Genomic DNA, 15,697 nt, shown 5'->3' with positions numbered 1-15,697 from the left:
CAGAGTAGGGGGGAGGATGTTTGTCGGGGCCCCGGAAGCCTTGAAGGGGGGGGGTAGCCCTCAACGCCGTAGGTCTGGCAGAGGTCGGCCTCCTCAGTGCAGTCAATCTTGGCGAGCTTGATGTTCTTCTCCTTCAGGGACGTGGCAGCCTCCTCGTACTCGGGAGCGAGGGCCTTGCAGTGGCCGCACCAGGGAGCAAAGACTGGAGAGCGTGATTAGCTGGGTTCAGGGCCTCGCAGGACAGAGCAAAGAAACACTCACACTCAGCAAGGACGAGGTCGTTGGTCTTGACAAAGTCATCGAAGGTGTCCTTCTTGAGCTGGGTGACGTCCGAATCGTCAGCGGCGGCGACAGCCGCGGCGGCGGCCAGGAGGCCAAAGGCAACACGCTTGCAGTGCATTTTGACCCTGCGAGAAAGACCGAGTTAGCGGGTGGTGACCTTCGGTAAATTGATCGGCCAAGGCAAGCAAGGCCGTCGCAAATGGGCTGACTGCATTGAGCTCGTTTGAGAGATCAAACAGCAAGTATCCTGCCAGAGGGGGGGGAGGGGTACTGTACCTTTGATGTGATGTACGGTGAGGGATGGGGAAGGACAAGAGGCACGATAGGAAGCAAGCTCGAAGCAAGTTAGGTTCCTAAGGTGATGAGTGGGTTTAAGTAGGAAGTGGAGGGCGGCGGTGGAGGTTAAGAAGGAAGCTGTAGTTCTTAAGCTGAGTCCCTCTGTTGATTGTGAACAGGTGTCCCTTTTTCTGGAACCCCCCCCCCTCTCCTCTAGGAAGGGACCTGCCCAGGTTCCTAGGTGCACGCAGGCCAGACATTTACTGACAAGGCAGGCGCGGGTGCCACTAGCCTGTGGAGGAGGGGGGTGCTTCTGCCCATCGTAGCAACAGGTACAGCGCCTCCATGGCCAACCTTGCCAACCTACCATGTATGTTCTTGCCACGGCATGTCCCTGAACTTAACGGCGGACATGGCCCCCACCTCGACTGGTTCAGAAAGGCGGGCACAAAGCGGCGTGTGGGCTGTGAATGGACGCGGAGGGGCAACGGCCTCCACACTGCACCCCTCCCCAACCCCCCAGTTGGAGAAATGAACCCCAGCGCTGGCTCACGTCAAAAGGCAGAGAAACGGTCAATTGATAATCAAGCGGTTGGAAGAGAAAAAAATATCCTCCGCAGTTGAACGATTGGCACGTTGCTAACTTGACGTTATACGGAGCCATTGACACCAGGTCCTCTCTTGCCCGCACGCACACCGCTTATCAAGCGTATTCCTACCGCCCCTCAGCCTTCGATGGGTAAGACTCGAACAAAAAGGTGGCGGTCGACCCTGAGCAGCCCACTCACCCTATGCGTCCACCGGTACTGGTAGATCTCCTACCAGGGTTGCAGCCAGAGGAAAGGACACATTTCCCCATCTCGCCCGTGACGGCGGGGGCGCGGCTGAGGAACGCCGCATCCCAAATCGTTCTGCCACCTGCCCAGCCCAGGCCAAGGACAGGACATCCCTGTGCTCCGCCATTCCCTAGCGCCGCTGTGGAGGCGAGCATCTTGTCAGGGGTTTATCAGGGAGGGTACCGTCGACAGTTGGACCCCCTCCTTTGTGCTTACGGCGGCGTGGCCTGGATCTCAGAAGGTGATGAGACGAGTACAATTGCGAGGCGACTCTGGTCTGGTCTGGCGCGCTCCGAGCTCCCATGTTTCAATTTCAGCGGGACTTGCTGCTTCAAGACAAGAAGTGGCGACTTGTCCATACCTGCGGACTGTAACCCCCCGAAATTGCCATCCGCCATCCGGCCGGGGCGGCAAGCGTCGTCCGCCTCGACCGAAGACATTGCTGGGGACTATTGATTACGACAGCTGAATCATGCTCATGCGATCTGTCAGATCGCTGAGGCCACATATCTCACGGTTCGATGCTCAGAACACCGCTGGTCCTCTTGGCTTGGGTAAGGTACCTAGTCCATGTGCATATGCTACTTGCTATTCGGCAAGAATTTTCCAATATCAAGGCATCAACGAGGGCGGCTGGATCGGTGTATGCAAGAGGTTGTTTTGCCATGTAAGATGTACAATGCGAACCTGGGGTCGGTTCATATCATTGGACAATTCGACGTCCTCGCCCATATCTACTTTGCCTTTGCCAACGAGATCCAAAACATGATTGCATTTGTATGGACTACTTTTTCACTCGCCAATAAGAATGGTGCGGCATGACCTTGATGGAGGGAAGGGTCATCACGATGTTTCCTCCGATTGTCGTTGGTGAACGCCCTTTGCGGCTCACGTAAATCACACAACTTGACTGAACCCACAGAGGTTCTCGAGCTGTCCAGGGCTTGGCTGACGATAGGTGTCGTCTGGTAAGAGATGTTTGGCACTCATGATTCAAACTCAGATGTGGAAACGCGATGCTTCAACATCGGTTGGTGAGTGTACCTCAGCTACGAGAAACGGTGCACGAACTTGAGGATGTATGCTCATGTTGACTGCAGATGCACTCAGGGATGCCCTGTATTCGGAAGCAAGTTGGCGTTTGGTTTGCTGGCCAGCACATGCCAAAAGATGTTTCCATCATGTGCGGCAAGTGAGGCAAGAGCTTCCCGAAAGGACCTACCTTCGAGTTGGACTCGGCGCTGAGGCAGGCACCATTTCCCGATACTCCCACATACCTTAGAAGGAGCATTAGCAGGCCGGCTCCTCCTCATGGGATCTATTAGAAACGGTAGTGGCGAGTACCTCTACTACACCTTCCAGAAAAAGCTTCCGTGTGTGTGCCCAGAAACGAGCTCTACATTTACAGGCTCGACACAGCATCTCTGACCGACCTCTACCTTCTTCCTTTGTCGTCTCGAATGCCCCGTTACACCATCGATCTGCTGGTTTGGATTCCCACTACGGCGTGTGCCGTTGACGAGCACGAAGTCGAGCATCCTCTTCTTTTCTTATTTCGTTAATCGCCAAGAATATCTCATTAAGCCAATCTTGGTTTCAAGCCGTGGTCTTCAGCGAGGGTTCGAGAAGATACCCAAAAAACAACAGTCGCACCGCCACATACGGAAACAGTAAGCCAGAGTCGTCCAATTCCCATGCAGTCCAGTCAGGATGGACATGTCTGCGGCTTCAACGAAGCGATCTGCGAGTCAAGGATCTCTCAACAATACTTTCAAGCAACAAGGACGAGCACTGCCGAGGAATCCCACCGCACCTCGTCCACTGAGAAGCGTCAACGAGAACATGGCTCTGCTCTCGTCGCCTGGTCCCCTTCAAAGCATGCTGAAAACAACCACAGAAACCGGCGATATTGGAGTGTTCTCGATGGGGTCATCTCCTGCCGTCACCTCGTTTGGTCACTCGATGTACAAGATTTCACGACCCAGACCAAGCCTTGATCGAACCAGAACCCCGTCCAGGCCCAGCTCAAGAGGAAGTCAGGGCACCCACCGCCGAGATGACCGGAGACGGTTGCCCTCGTACAGAGACACTACATCGGAGATCCTGTCCATGTATGGCTCCGGTACAGATAGCCAGCCCTCGTCCTGTCTCAGCTCGCTGTCACCTCCCGCGGATGAGAACGGGCAGCGGTCATATTCGATGACAACCTGTGGTTCCAGGCCGCTTCTGAGTTACAAATCTTCTAAGACACTCAACGACAACTCTGGCACATGTTCTGCTCAGCGACCTCGTTCCCCCTTTCCATACCCAACCTGTTTAAAGCGGCCTGGTACGCAGCCTTCTTCCCCTGCTCTGACAGAGAATGGCAGGATAGACTACAGTCGGATGGTTGAAATCGATCGACTTTCCTACGTGAGTTCATAATCCGTCCTCGATCACCGTATAAGGAAACTGACCGGAACCACAGAGGACATTTCAAGGACCCCAGCGGCCTATGAACCCTCATTGTCATCGCCGACCGCCTCCGCTGTCGTTACGCAACGAATGTCATCGGTCCAACCAGCCAACGATCCCTCTTAGCACATCTGCACCCCAAGGGCGGGGCCGGAGCCGTTCATCCCAGTCACATGGGCGCTCCAACATTAGGGGTGATCACTCTTGTCTATCATCCGGTGATTACAGCGCCAGGTCATCGAGCTTGACGTCAATTGTTGAACTCTACCGTCGGCCTGGTCTTCCATACGAACCGCCCCCTCCTCTTGCACCAGGCGCATCGTTCTACTACGATTATACGGAAGGGTTTGATAGCTGCGCTCCGCAAGTACCCCCTGTTCACACGCCTGGGCCTCCTTTGGCACCTATCCCACAACGAGCCTCGAGCTTCAATCGACCATTGGTGCTCAGAGATGAGACACAGGCACGCCTCGATGCTGTTGTGGATATATCGGTCAAGGATCTCAGTGATTCGTCATTGCGTGACGAAAATCATCAGGACGGAACACTCGAGATTTACTGTGGCGGCAATCTTGAATATGAGGTGGAAAGTACGCGATCAATTTCGCGTTATGAGACGCCGGCACTCGAGCCTGGAGAGACTGGCAACTGTCCTTCTGTGACCGATCGAGCTGCGTCTGCAGACCAAGGACAACCATTGCAACCGCCGCTCTTCGATGCTCAAAATGAAGAAGTTTTGGGAAATGCGACGAACGATCATCTGCCATCCACTAGTCAAGGTAGCCACCCAACGCCGTCACAAGAATCTCTTCCAGCTCCACCACCAACCCAATCGCTGTGGACGGTGCCAGTTGAAGAGGCACGCCACCAGACCAAGGAGCAAGAGTCTGAGACTGACACTACTGGTCCGAATTCCACCAGGCCAACATCTCGACAATCCATTGCACCCGAAACGCCTTCAAAGAGAGTCACGTCCTACAAGAGGCTTACGGCATTACTGCGTGCCAGCCTACACAATTCTCTGGACCCCGGACTTTCAGATCTCGCAGCTCTAGTCTCGTCCTTTGACCGCGTTGCAAGGTCATCATTCGTTAAGAAGGACGACGACGTTTCAGGAATACTGGAGAAAGACTTGATCGCTGTGCTCTCCTCCTGTCAAGGTGAAGACGAAGCCAAGAAAGACATTTTGTCGATCGGGCGTCCATCGTTTGATTGTAAACAAGAATCGCCTGCTCATTTCCACAGAAAGAACAGGCCGGCACCGCAGATAAATACGTCAGGGATTACTGTCGCGAATGGAGAGATCTTGTCACCACAGCCTATCTCTCCTGCCAGGCAGTTGAGAGTACGAAACAGCATCCCAAAAATTGAGAAAGCACTTCCTCCAACGCCGTATAACAGGGCACGGCCAGGCTTGTGGACGGTCGACTCATTGACAGAAGATAACTTTTCGTTGAGCTTCTCGCCCTTCCACCTGTCCGACTTGTCAACACCAAAAACCTCTCGCCATGTTGCTTCAACTTCTAAGACGAATACGGACGAGCAAGACAGAAACACTCCATCGCCCGTCAGAAAAAAGCGCTTCCTATTCAAACTATCGCCTTCCATGCGCTCGAATGCCTCGCAAAGACCGCGAGCGGTTCCAAATCATGGAGCTGAGCAAGATCAATTGACCCGCAGCGTCCCTCATACTGGCCCCAAAGAGATGTTGAAAGGTATTGCGACCACCAAGCTATCCCGCCGTGGGCCAAAACCCTTACCTGCTGAGGCTGCGACGTCGGGAGCTGACCAGGATACGGAGACGTATGAGGGCACCGTGAGAAGGGCGTGTGGGCATGACGAAACGTCAGACTCCAAGCATATTGACAACAGGAACCCCCGGTGATCTTTTCACCACCCCTCCGCAATCCGCCAAAACGGCAGATTCCAAGACGACCAGACATGTTGCTTTTGACTACCAAGATACTCTGGCAAGCCAGCCTCGGACGCAAAAGGTGTCCTTGACAGGACCGAAGTCGCCCTCTTGCCACGGGGCAAAGATCCCGACGCGACTCAGCATGTCTACGGAAGACGGTTCGAGCGAGACAGGAAGCTTTCACTCAGAGTCAAATGCCCGACCTCAGCGTTTGAGGAAGAAAATGTCGAACTTGCGCATCCGTATGACCAAATCGCGACTGCAGCTACGGAACAGGGCTCTCAGGCAAGCCGAACAGCCTTTGAATATCGCTGCAAGCAACGACAATATCAGATATCGCAAAAGCACTGAGGCCATTATTGTGCAGCCTCGGAGTAGCGAAGGGAGTATTCGGTCTACTCAGTCAGCGAGGATCAGCAATCGTATGCGACAGTGGGTTCGTGAGGCTAAACGTGTAGTACACACATGCATGAAAAAACGACGTTGCCAGTAAGCGATAGCGACTCGCGGGACGACTCGTGGCTTTTGGACCACCTTTGGCTGCACTTCCGTTGGGTTTTAGATGTCAGGAATTCTTGAACATGCAAGAACGGCCTGGCTTCTCCAATCTAACCAGGATGGCTTTGGTTTGCTCTTTCTGGTTTGTGCGTATGCGTTGACCCAGTTTGACATGGCTAGTGGGGGATGTAATGCGACCACGGCGTGATAGACGCTGTGTATATGGAGCGAAAGTATCCGGTAGTTGTTCTTGGTCGTTGATGCTATGGATCATGGTCAGTAACGAGGAGACACGCACGGGCAGGTGGAGCTGGACTATCGCGAGTTATCAATAGATGAGTCGATTGTTTAGACTGTTGCATGTATGTGAACGCGTGGTCTATTTGAAAATCCCGCCCCATGAGATGGATGCCGATTGAGTCGGCAATATGCTTGGCACCGCTACCATGTGCCGCTTCTTCTTAGAAGACACCACCGCCTATGATGAAAATGCGTTCTTCTTCGCGTTTGGCCCATTGTATGATCTTGTTCGCGCCTTGGGTGATGGTAGCCCTGCTCACATTGGGGCCAGCGACGCAATAAAATTCGAATATGGGAGTCACCCACGCGAGACTCGTGGCCTCCTCGCTGACGCAGTGAAGGACACGCATGGCCGAGTGCTTCGCGTGGACGGAAGCGTGGAGCTGATGATAGAGGGTCATGAGGCGGCGACGGGCGATGGGGGAGGCGAAGACGGGATCAAGGGCGGACATGGAGAACTGGACGTTGGCGCGGGATTTGTAGAGGAAGTGGCTAACCTGGCTGCCCGCTGCGATGGCGGGGACGGCGGGGCGGCCTGCACTCGCGGCTGCACGAATGATGGCGAGAAGACCGTTCTTCTCGAGAGAGGCGACGACGGCGTCCCGCATCTGCTTGAGCTCGAAGAAGGACTCCTTGTCGGGGCTCACGAGAATGATGGCCGTTTGGCCGCCGCTGGAGGAAGATGCGTCTGCTGGTTGGGACGAGGCGTCGCTGTTTGAGGATCCGTCGATGAAGCTGACGTACATGTAGAGGTAGCCGTTGTTGTTGAAGGCGGGCAGACAAAGGGGCACCCAGTTCTCGCCGCCGCCGGCGCTGATGCCACCTGATTCAAAGAGCATATTGAAGATGAGCTTGAGGTCGCTCGGGTGGAGGGAGTGGCGCCGCGGCCGGATGACGCTGACAAGCTTGCCATCGGCGACGATGAGGCCGTACAGGAGCTTGTCCGTCCGCTGCTTGAGAAAGGCATTGTTAATGGCGTGCCTCTGTGACTTGCGCAGTCTCAGGCACTCGAGAGCCCCCAGCAGCGCCGAGGCAGAGCCTTTTGTAAAGTGGTCTGCGAGGGATGAGAGGAGCGATTCGGTGCCCTGCAGAGGTTTGCGCAGGTCAGTGGATGGCCGGTTCACGAAGATATTCCGCAGGGTCGGTAGAGTCAAGGTGGACAAGATTTGCATGTACAGAGCCTCCAGTTGGCCCCTCAATTGGGAGTCACTTTCACCGAGCCTGCTTGTGGCGACGAAATAGAGGGGGCCCTCCGTCGCAATGACGAACCTCGTGTCGCCTGCGGTGAAGCCCGTCAGGGGGTTATTAGCCCCCTGATAGAAAGAAATAATGGTTTGGATGATGCCCATGTAGGAGTTGATGAGACCCAGGTCGCCATGGCGACTCCAGATTGGTTTTCCGGCCGATGACAGAATCATGAACTGCTTCAGCTTGGACTTCCAGAGCTCAAGGCGATCTTCGTCCTTTACATCTGGGCTCGAGTCGTCGGGAAGCGGATCAAACTCGTGCTCGAAAGCAGCAAGCCTGTGTGTCGCAGTGTCCAGATCCAAAGTCTCGAATGGAAGCACAGCGGGAGACTGCGAGCGCAGCAGGTTCCAAGCTGGACTTCGCCTGTTGAAGTCGCCCGTGAGCAGGCTTGCAATATCGCCAGCAGGCCGCATCGTCGGCGCAAGGCTCATGATGCTCATGGAATCTTCCATCTCGCCCAAATCATGCCGCGGTGTAGCTGAGCCACTTATGGACGAGCCAGGCGGCGTCGAGGCATTTTGTGCGCCGGGCGTTGGAAACGTGCCACGAGTGCCATCGGGAAACGACAGTGTCTGGATATCGACCGGCGTGATTGCTGTTGTAGCGAGCTTCGAGTCGATCGAGGCGCTCGTGAAGGCGGCGGGCCGCGGCGGAAGTGGTGGGCGCTGCTCCTGGCTATCGCCAGACTGTGTTTTGGGGTCCTCACCCATGGGTCCGGTTCTGCTGATGATGGGATCGATCGCGGGTCATGACACCGTCTTGGTTCGACTCGATGGTTGGGTGGCTCGGGGCCGTGATTCTGGAGATGCCGCGCGCCTCTATCCGTTCTTCCACGACTCGAACTTCCATACTGCTTCTGCTGGGCTCGGGGAAGGGGGCAAGAGTCCCGACCGAGTCGAGGCGCGGCGATCACGAGGTGTGGTAGATGATGCTGTCTTTTGACGATTGACGTTGGGTGCCGCCGGAGTATATTGACCTAGGACCCGTTTCGGCACCCCATCCAACGGTGGTGACGTTGCTGCCCAGGCACTCAACCCCCACCAGAGGTCTCCCTAAAGCAAGGTACCGCACTACGGGGGCGTGCTCTAGAGCCACCGGCGCCTGACATCCCTGGAGCCAGCCAAGCACAGGGCGCTAGGCTCCAGTTTGAGGTCCCAGACACCCCACCAAGGAGGTACCTAGAGCTGAGGTGGGAAGCGTGGTCATTCCACGGGTCGCAACTCGAAATGCCATGTAGCCTCTCCCCTTTGTGAGTGATGTGCAACAACCTGCGACGAACTTTGGCTTCTTCGCAGAACGCTCTCCTGGCCACGCCAACACGCCCTTGAAGCACCACCAGGCTTAAGTTAGCGATGTCATTGCGGCCTGCAGCCTCGAGCCGGCACATGCTCATGTCCCACAACTACAACACCACCGACGATCCCATCTCCAACCACCGCAACTATGGCCAATGAGCCAGCTTCGAGCCGTCGCTCCCTATCGCCAGAGAGCTCGGGTAGAGACTCGCCTCTACCGACCCGACAATGGCGAAATCAACTAGGCTCTGGTAGGACCTCACATGATGCGCCATGCCCAAGCTATGACTTGCGCTGACTGGTAGCGACAGAGGACGCGCCATCCAACGACAAAGCTTACCGCAAGTACGCCTCTGGAGTTGAGAGAGCTCTAACCTTGTTCGAAACCGCACTTCAAGAATGGGCAGACTACATCTCCTTCCTCAACAGACTTCTACGGGTACGTAGAGCCGGCAGCCTTTTGCAAAGAACATGTTGCTAATCCGAGCACCAACAGGCATTGCAAGCCCGACACAACTCCATCACAACCGTACCCTCCAAGGCCACTATCGCGAAGAGACTAGCCCAGTGTCTCAACCCAACTTTGCCTTCCGGTGTCCACCAAAAAGCCCTCGAGGTGTACAACTACGTCTTTACCACTATAGGCCAAGATGGTCTCGCTCGGGATCTCCCATTATACCTTCCCGGACTGGCATCGACCCTGTCATTTGCATCCCTTTCCGTCCGGGCCCCATACCTTGATATCCTCGAAACCCACTTTCTGCGGTTGGATCCTCGGTCTCTGCGACCAGCAATGAAGTCAATCGTGCTGGCACTATTGCCGGGTCTGGAGGAGGAGACCAGTGAGGACTTTGACCGTACCATGAAGCTTATGGAAAGCTTCAAAGTGGCCATACGATCCCCAGGGAGTGAAGAACTGACCGACGTGCATTCGACTGGCGACGATTTCTTCTGGCAGTGCTTCTTCTTAGCATCCATCACCAGCCATAGCAGAAGAGGCGGTGCATTGGCATATCTCGTGAGAACCTTGCCCAAGCTAGGAGAACCTATATCTTCGGCACCCCCCAAGGACGACGGGACCAACAATGGGGACCAAGCAGACTTGTTTATTCAGCTCGGACGTATTGTTACATCACCGGAGCCGGGTCTACTCCTTCGGTGCTTCGCCGCAGGCTTGGCTGACGAGCAGCTCCTGATCCAAAGAGGATTCCTAGACCTCCTGGTCACCCACCTGCCACTGCACTCCAAGGTACTGCAAACCAGGGTCAAGCCTGCCGACCTAGAGCTTCTCCTGCGGGCTGCTTCTGGCGTCGTCATCAGGAGAGACATGAGTTTGAACAGGAGACTTTGGGCATGGTTCCTGGGCCCCGATCCCCCGGCAGCCGACAACGAAAGCACCGTCGAATCTCCGCTGTCAGTCGAGCACCCACAATCCTACCTCACTTCCAAAACGAGCTACTTTGAAGATCACGGGCTCCATTCCTTGACTCAGGCATTACTGGCTATGATCCAGGCATCCTCAGACGCAAGTCCAACGGAGAGAGCTCGGCCCTACAGGATATGCCTTTCGCTGATGGACCGCTGGGAGATTGGAGGGCTTGTCGTGCCTGAAGTCTTCTTGCCCATCGTCGATAGTGTCCGCCAGTACAAGAGTCAGTCCTCCAACAAGAATGACTTCAATGAGGTTTTCAAGAGTGCCAGTGTCTTCTTTGACGGCGTCGAAAGTGGCCTCATCTATGGTGAGATGGTTAGCCTGCTGGCGCAAGCAATTGGTCCCAGTAGTCTCTCCACAGCTCAGCGACTGGATAAGCTGGACCTCGTCACTTTCATACTCGCAAATTTCAACATTAGGGAGGAGGAAATGATAACCATACACGCACCTCTAACCGCCCTCAGCATCCTCTGCATGTTGGAGGATGCTCAAGACAGACAGAACAATCCAGATCAGGCGACGCTGCGACTCGAAGCGGTCACCGAGAGGATCCTAGAAATCGCCCTGTCACTTTTCGATCTTATTCCCGACAGGGCTTTTCCGACGCAGGACAAACCAGCAAGGACAATGGAAGCCGCTGTGTTGGTTTCATTGCCTGTCATCGAGCTCTTGAAGCGCATCAAGGCCTTCTACGTCAACGACCAGGGAAGTCTGGATGCCGCTAACGCTCCTTTCACTCCAGTGGAAGTAGGTGAACTGCTTGTTCGAAAATCGGGCAGGCTTATTTGCGAAGGGTTGTCTACCACCAGCCTGGAGCTAGGAACCAAGGGAAGGCTTCTTACTGCGTTGCTTGTGAAGACCTCGGTTCGCTACGAGCTTGACACAGCTCAGATCTTGTCATGCCTACACGCACGGCTTGCCCAAGACACTGGCCTCCCCTTTTCCTCCTTCAATTCTGTGGTACATCTGTCGAGCCACTTGTATTTTGCCAAAAGGACATCCTTGGAAGACCTAGCTGATCTCGTGGCACCAATTGTTCGGCACGCGTGGACTTATCTCGCAGTCTCGGAGCCCAAATTTCACGTCGAAACGGTCCGACTCCTGTGGCAACTCCAGTCAGTGCTTTCGCCTCAAAGCCGCGATATCGAAGCCACTTTATCGAAACTGATTACTGAGAAAGACACGCAAGGGGCGTTTGCGGCACGTCGAGCCGACCCTGGCCGCAGATTCTCTGTTTTGTGGTCTCATACCCTCAATGACTCCCAGTCAGACCGAAGGGGTTCGAGGACACCCACCCTAGAAAAGCTGCCACTTCCTCGACTCAGCGGCGCTGACCATTACGATGTGATGCTGACGAGGCCTCTGCTCCTGATGCTTGACGCCTTACTCGATGAGCGCACGCAGCTCTTCATGACTGTCAAGTCTTGGTTAAATAGCCTAGTAGGCATCGACAAGCTCTTTCTCGTTTTTGTTGCCAAATTCTCTGCCATGAGCTTCCTTGGAGCACGTCGCAGTGCGGGTGGCAATGTGGGGACGGACAATTCACCTGCCTTCACTGATGGTGACGACCTCGACACATGTCTATACTACTCGACCTTCGGACATTGTCAAATGTTTTTCGTTGGGCCCCTGATGCCATCTGGTCGATTTTGGGTTCATCTACTCTCAATCCCAATGCCAGTCGACCAGAAATCGCGCGCATCGGTAAGTTTTCTCACCCAATTCACCCAACCACTTCAAATGCTGACCTGGAGTAGTCGGCCGCGAGGGAGACGTGTCATTGCAGGAGTTCTTTCTGCAGGTCTGCATGCGTTGCATCGCCGGAGCAAGTTTGCCTGGAGGGGAGCAGAGCAAGGTTCGAACAACACAGCTGTATCGATATTCCTTGACTTTGTTGCACCAGATCCTCCTCAATCCATACGCGGAGTCTCTGTCAAGCCTACATCTGGAGGAGCCCCTCATCGAGCGGTTGTCCCAGTCTCTTACAGGGCCTGACCCGTACGTTCAGGTGCTTCTTTTGGATGTCGTTTTTGCGACGCTGAAGATAAGACATCACGTTCCACCTGAACTGCCCACATCGCCGACGTCAGAAAAGGGCAAACTGAGCGTCGAACCGAACAGGGGCCCTCGATCTTCTATGCAACATGAAGAAGGACCACGCATCCTGTCTCCTCCGCCATCACTTCTAAAGTGTCTACAATCCGGCTTGAGTGCCACGAGCAGTCGCAGCGTGCTCGACAGCTGGGTCAGCTTCCTCACAGAGTGTCTCCCACTTTACTCGGATACAATCTTCCAAGTTCTTATTCCTCTGGTCGAGACGCTGTGTAAGCAAGTCTCGGCTACATTTGATAACTTGCAGACCACATTCAGAGATGCGCACAGCGTGGCCTCTGATGAGTGGAATGCGCCCGAATCAACCCTCATATCACTGCTGAACGCACTCGAGCAGGTCCTAGCCCGCGGACACGAGCGCCTCCTGGCTGAAGAGGCCAGGACGCAAGTGGTCAAGGGACCGGACCAACAACAAGGGTTCTTCGGAAACATGGTTTCTGGCGTCTTCGCATCAGACGGATCACATTCGCGTAGCGTAACAGCCAATGACCGGCTCACTGTGCACCTAGCTTTCCAAGATGCGGTGCGCATTTGTTTCACCATCTGGTCTTGGGGCCAAGGAGCAGATGTCAGGGCGCAAGACATCACATCCGTCTCGTCTTTCAACTATACGTCTCTGCGGATGCGGAACAGGGCACGACGTCTCTTGGAGCACCTCTTTGCGGCAGAGACGCTCGAGTGCCTGGAAACAGCCATTGGCATCTGGCGCGCCTCCATCGAAGTATCTGCAGTAGCACAGCAGTCCGAGGTTTTCAAGCTTCTGCCGGCCCTCGACGGTTCTCGACCTCGGCATACCATACCGGCGATCTTCAATGCAATCTACAGCAGGACTAATCCTCAGGCTCTCGATCCAGCCAGGAGGTCAACACTCACTATTTCTCTGCAAGATACCGATCTGGTCACCTTTCTCGTGGAGTATGCCCGCTCGCTCGAGGACGACGCAATGGACGAGATCTGGCAGGACTGCATGGCTTTCCTCAGAGACTTACTTGCCAATCCTTTTCCGCATCGGCAGACCCTTCCCAGCCTACTTGAATTCGCAGCTATACTTGGTGAAAAGGTCGACAATACCAACTTTGGCGAGCAGCGGAAGATGCGTCGTGAGCTTGGCGTAAGTCTGTTGACACCTCAATTGACTTTGAGTTGCTAATCGCATCGCAGGACCTGTTCCTCCGTCTATTGACGGCCATCTTCACCACAAAACCCATGTCATTTGCCGAAACAGCCTCGGACAAGGGTGACAAGTCCCGAGACATCAGTCGGCGAACAACCATGAACAGTCTTGATAGAGCCGAGGATGTGGTCGCTATACTAGCCTCGATCGTCCCGACCCTGCCCAAGGTTTTGGTTGAAAACGACCGTGTTCTCTCAGCGGCGGGCACGATCGCCGCCAACGTCATTGGCCCGGCTTTTCGAGCAAAGGGTTTCCCCGAAACGGTCACCCACAGCACTCTCGAGCTGCTGCAAGAACTGGCCAGGCTACCCAACAACCAGAAGACGTGGAAGAAGGATGTTGGCGATGCTTTCAATGACGGCAGATTCTTCGGTACCGGTCTGCCTTTAGTGCAGAGTGATTGGTTGCCCCTGCTGCGTCAATGGACTCTGAGTGACAAGGACCGCATGCCTGACATCTTGGCTCGCATCAGCCCCCCTACGACTGCAGGTATCGTATTCGGCGTCGGTGCGACATCTGCCAGGCTCGAGGCCGACAGGAAGACACAGCTCAATCTGCGCAGGGTAGCTACTCTCGTGCTTGCGGCTAGCGAAGACACCTTTGTGTCAGATCTACCTACAATCTTGGAGAAATTGGTAGAGCTGCTGGGTGCCACTTCGACATCGTCTCCGTCCTCTAGCACTAGGTCAGATATTTTCATGGTTGTGCGAGCCTTAGTCCTGAAGACGAGCGCCATTCATCTCGCCATGATGTGGCCGATCATCAACGCGGAGCTACACTCTGCCATTTCGTCCGTCGTAGCACCCGACCACAGCTCAGCATCGGAAACGTACAACAACATATCCATTCTCCAGGCGTGTAAACTACTCGATCTCCTCATTTGCGTCGCGCCAGACGACTTCCAGCTGCACGAGTGGTTGTTTATCACGGACACGATTGACGCCGTCTACCGAGCCTCCAACTACCAGCCCGTCGCCTTGGTCGACGAGCTCTCAGAAGAGTTGGGCCAGGTCGCCGCCAACTCGGCTTTCCACAACGAGTCGGCGGCGCATCTAGCCGCCAGCAGCTCGCACAGACGGCCTCTTCTTGGCGCGGGCGGCATCAAGGACGAGGTGACGATCGACCGTAAGGACGAGCTCGTGGCCAAGATTCTGCGACCCTTTTTCGGCCAGCTCAGCATATTTGCGTTTGAATCTACATATGCGATGGCTCCGCTAGACTTGGAGTTTTGCATCGAGGGACTGCTCAAGGACGTGTTTGATGAACGCACCATTGTACGGGCATTGTAGACTTAGAGAAGGACGGAGCGTTTTCATAGCGACGGGACGGCCAGGGCCCCCCAAAATAGCACAGTTTTCAACTTTTTTTTGCTTCTTATTATTATGCGTCTACCGGCCTCTCTTTGCCAGGCTTACTAGCGGTGCCCGGAATGTATGCTACGAGGGCTTTGCTCGCCCCCTTCATACAGTATTGCACAACATCGATCTTGTCGTCTCCGGGGGCGAGCTTGGCAATCTGGCGCAGGTCGCTCGTGCGCGGCAGGTAAAGCGCATGGTCCATGGGAACGCAGGCATCGTGGAGGTGCTGCAGGTTATACGGCTCCATGAAGCGCAGGTCAAAGACCTCGGCGGTGCTGTAGCCGGGGCCGCCCCAGGGCGGGGACGCGAAGATGACCGTCTCGGCGGCGCTGACCTGGAGATCCTCGTGAAGGGAGGCCGGATCTGTGCGCAGACGGCGGAGGTAGTCGAAGCAGTCGCCGTGGATCCAGGTGATGCGGTCGTCGGCCTCGTACACCGCGGCGTTGGACTGGGCGCAGGCGAGGGTGGGGGCGTGCCGCTCGATGGCGATGATCTTGTCCCAGCGCGAAGACAGGGC

General features: G+C 55.2%; 5 protein-coding genes across 5 annotated transcripts in view; 2 read left to right on the top strand and 3 right to left on the bottom strand.

Annotated features, from left to right (window-relative positions):
* Positions 1–642, bottom strand: part of VDBG_05885 (disulfide-isomerase) — a gene marked incomplete at both ends in the record, with an annotated part of 3,241 nt that extends 2,599 nt beyond the window's left edge. Inside the window, 3 exons of the mRNA XM_003003397.1 lie at positions 66–202; positions 262–407; positions 559–642. Of these exons, the coding sequence (XP_003003443.1) occupies positions 66–202; positions 262–400 (276 nt within the window). The remainder of the gene's footprint in view (positions 1–65; positions 203–261; positions 408–558) is intronic.
* Positions 643–3,104: 2,462 nt separating this feature from the next.
* Positions 3,105–5,733, top strand: VDBG_05884 (conserved hypothetical protein; the record flags this gene model as incomplete). The annotated part of the gene is made up of 2 exons (XM_003003396.1): positions 3,105–3,806; positions 3,862–5,733. The coding sequence occupies 2 exons, from the start codon at positions 3,105–3,107 to the stop codon at positions 5,731–5,733; spliced, it is 2,574 nt and encodes an 857-aa protein (XP_003003442.1).
* Positions 5,734–6,722: 989 nt separating this feature from the next.
* On the bottom strand, positions 6,723–8,713 carry VDBG_05883 (vacuolar fusion protein MON1; the record flags this gene model as incomplete). The annotated part of the gene is made up of 1 exon (XM_003003395.1): positions 6,723–8,713. One exon carries the CDS (start codon positions 8,517–8,519, stop codon positions 6,723–6,725), a length of 1,797 nt encoding a protein of 598 aa, XP_003003441.1.
* A 539-nt stretch (positions 8,714–9,252) lies between these two features.
* On the top strand, positions 9,253–15,111 carry VDBG_05882 (dopey; the record flags this gene model as incomplete). The annotated part of the gene is made up of 5 exons (XM_003003394.1): positions 9,253–9,355; positions 9,410–9,543; positions 9,601–12,240; positions 12,440–13,759; positions 13,810–15,111. 5 exons carry the CDS (start codon positions 9,253–9,255, stop codon positions 15,109–15,111), a joined length of 5,499 nt encoding a protein of 1,832 aa, XP_003003440.1.
* A 91-nt stretch (positions 15,112–15,202) lies between these two features.
* The window catches only part of VDBG_05881 (conserved hypothetical protein), a gene marked incomplete at both ends in the record, with an annotated part of 953 nt that continues 458 nt past the window's right edge, over positions 15,203–15,697 (bottom strand). Inside the window, one exon of the mRNA XM_003003393.1 lies at positions 15,203–15,628. Coding sequence (XP_003003439.1) covers positions 15,203–15,628 — 426 coding nt within the window. The remainder of the gene's footprint in view (positions 15,629–15,697) is intronic.

Source organism: Verticillium alfalfae, genomic scaffold (assembly GCF_000150825.1).
Source record: "Verticillium alfalfae VaMs.102 supercont1.7 genomic scaffold, whole genome shotgun sequence".
Classification (NCBI taxonomy): domain Eukaryota; kingdom Fungi; phylum Ascomycota; class Sordariomycetes; order Glomerellales; family Plectosphaerellaceae; genus Verticillium; species Verticillium alfalfae.
The sequence above is the reverse complement of the archived record's forward strand: the minus strand, read 5'-3'. Positions and strand labels throughout refer to the sequence as shown.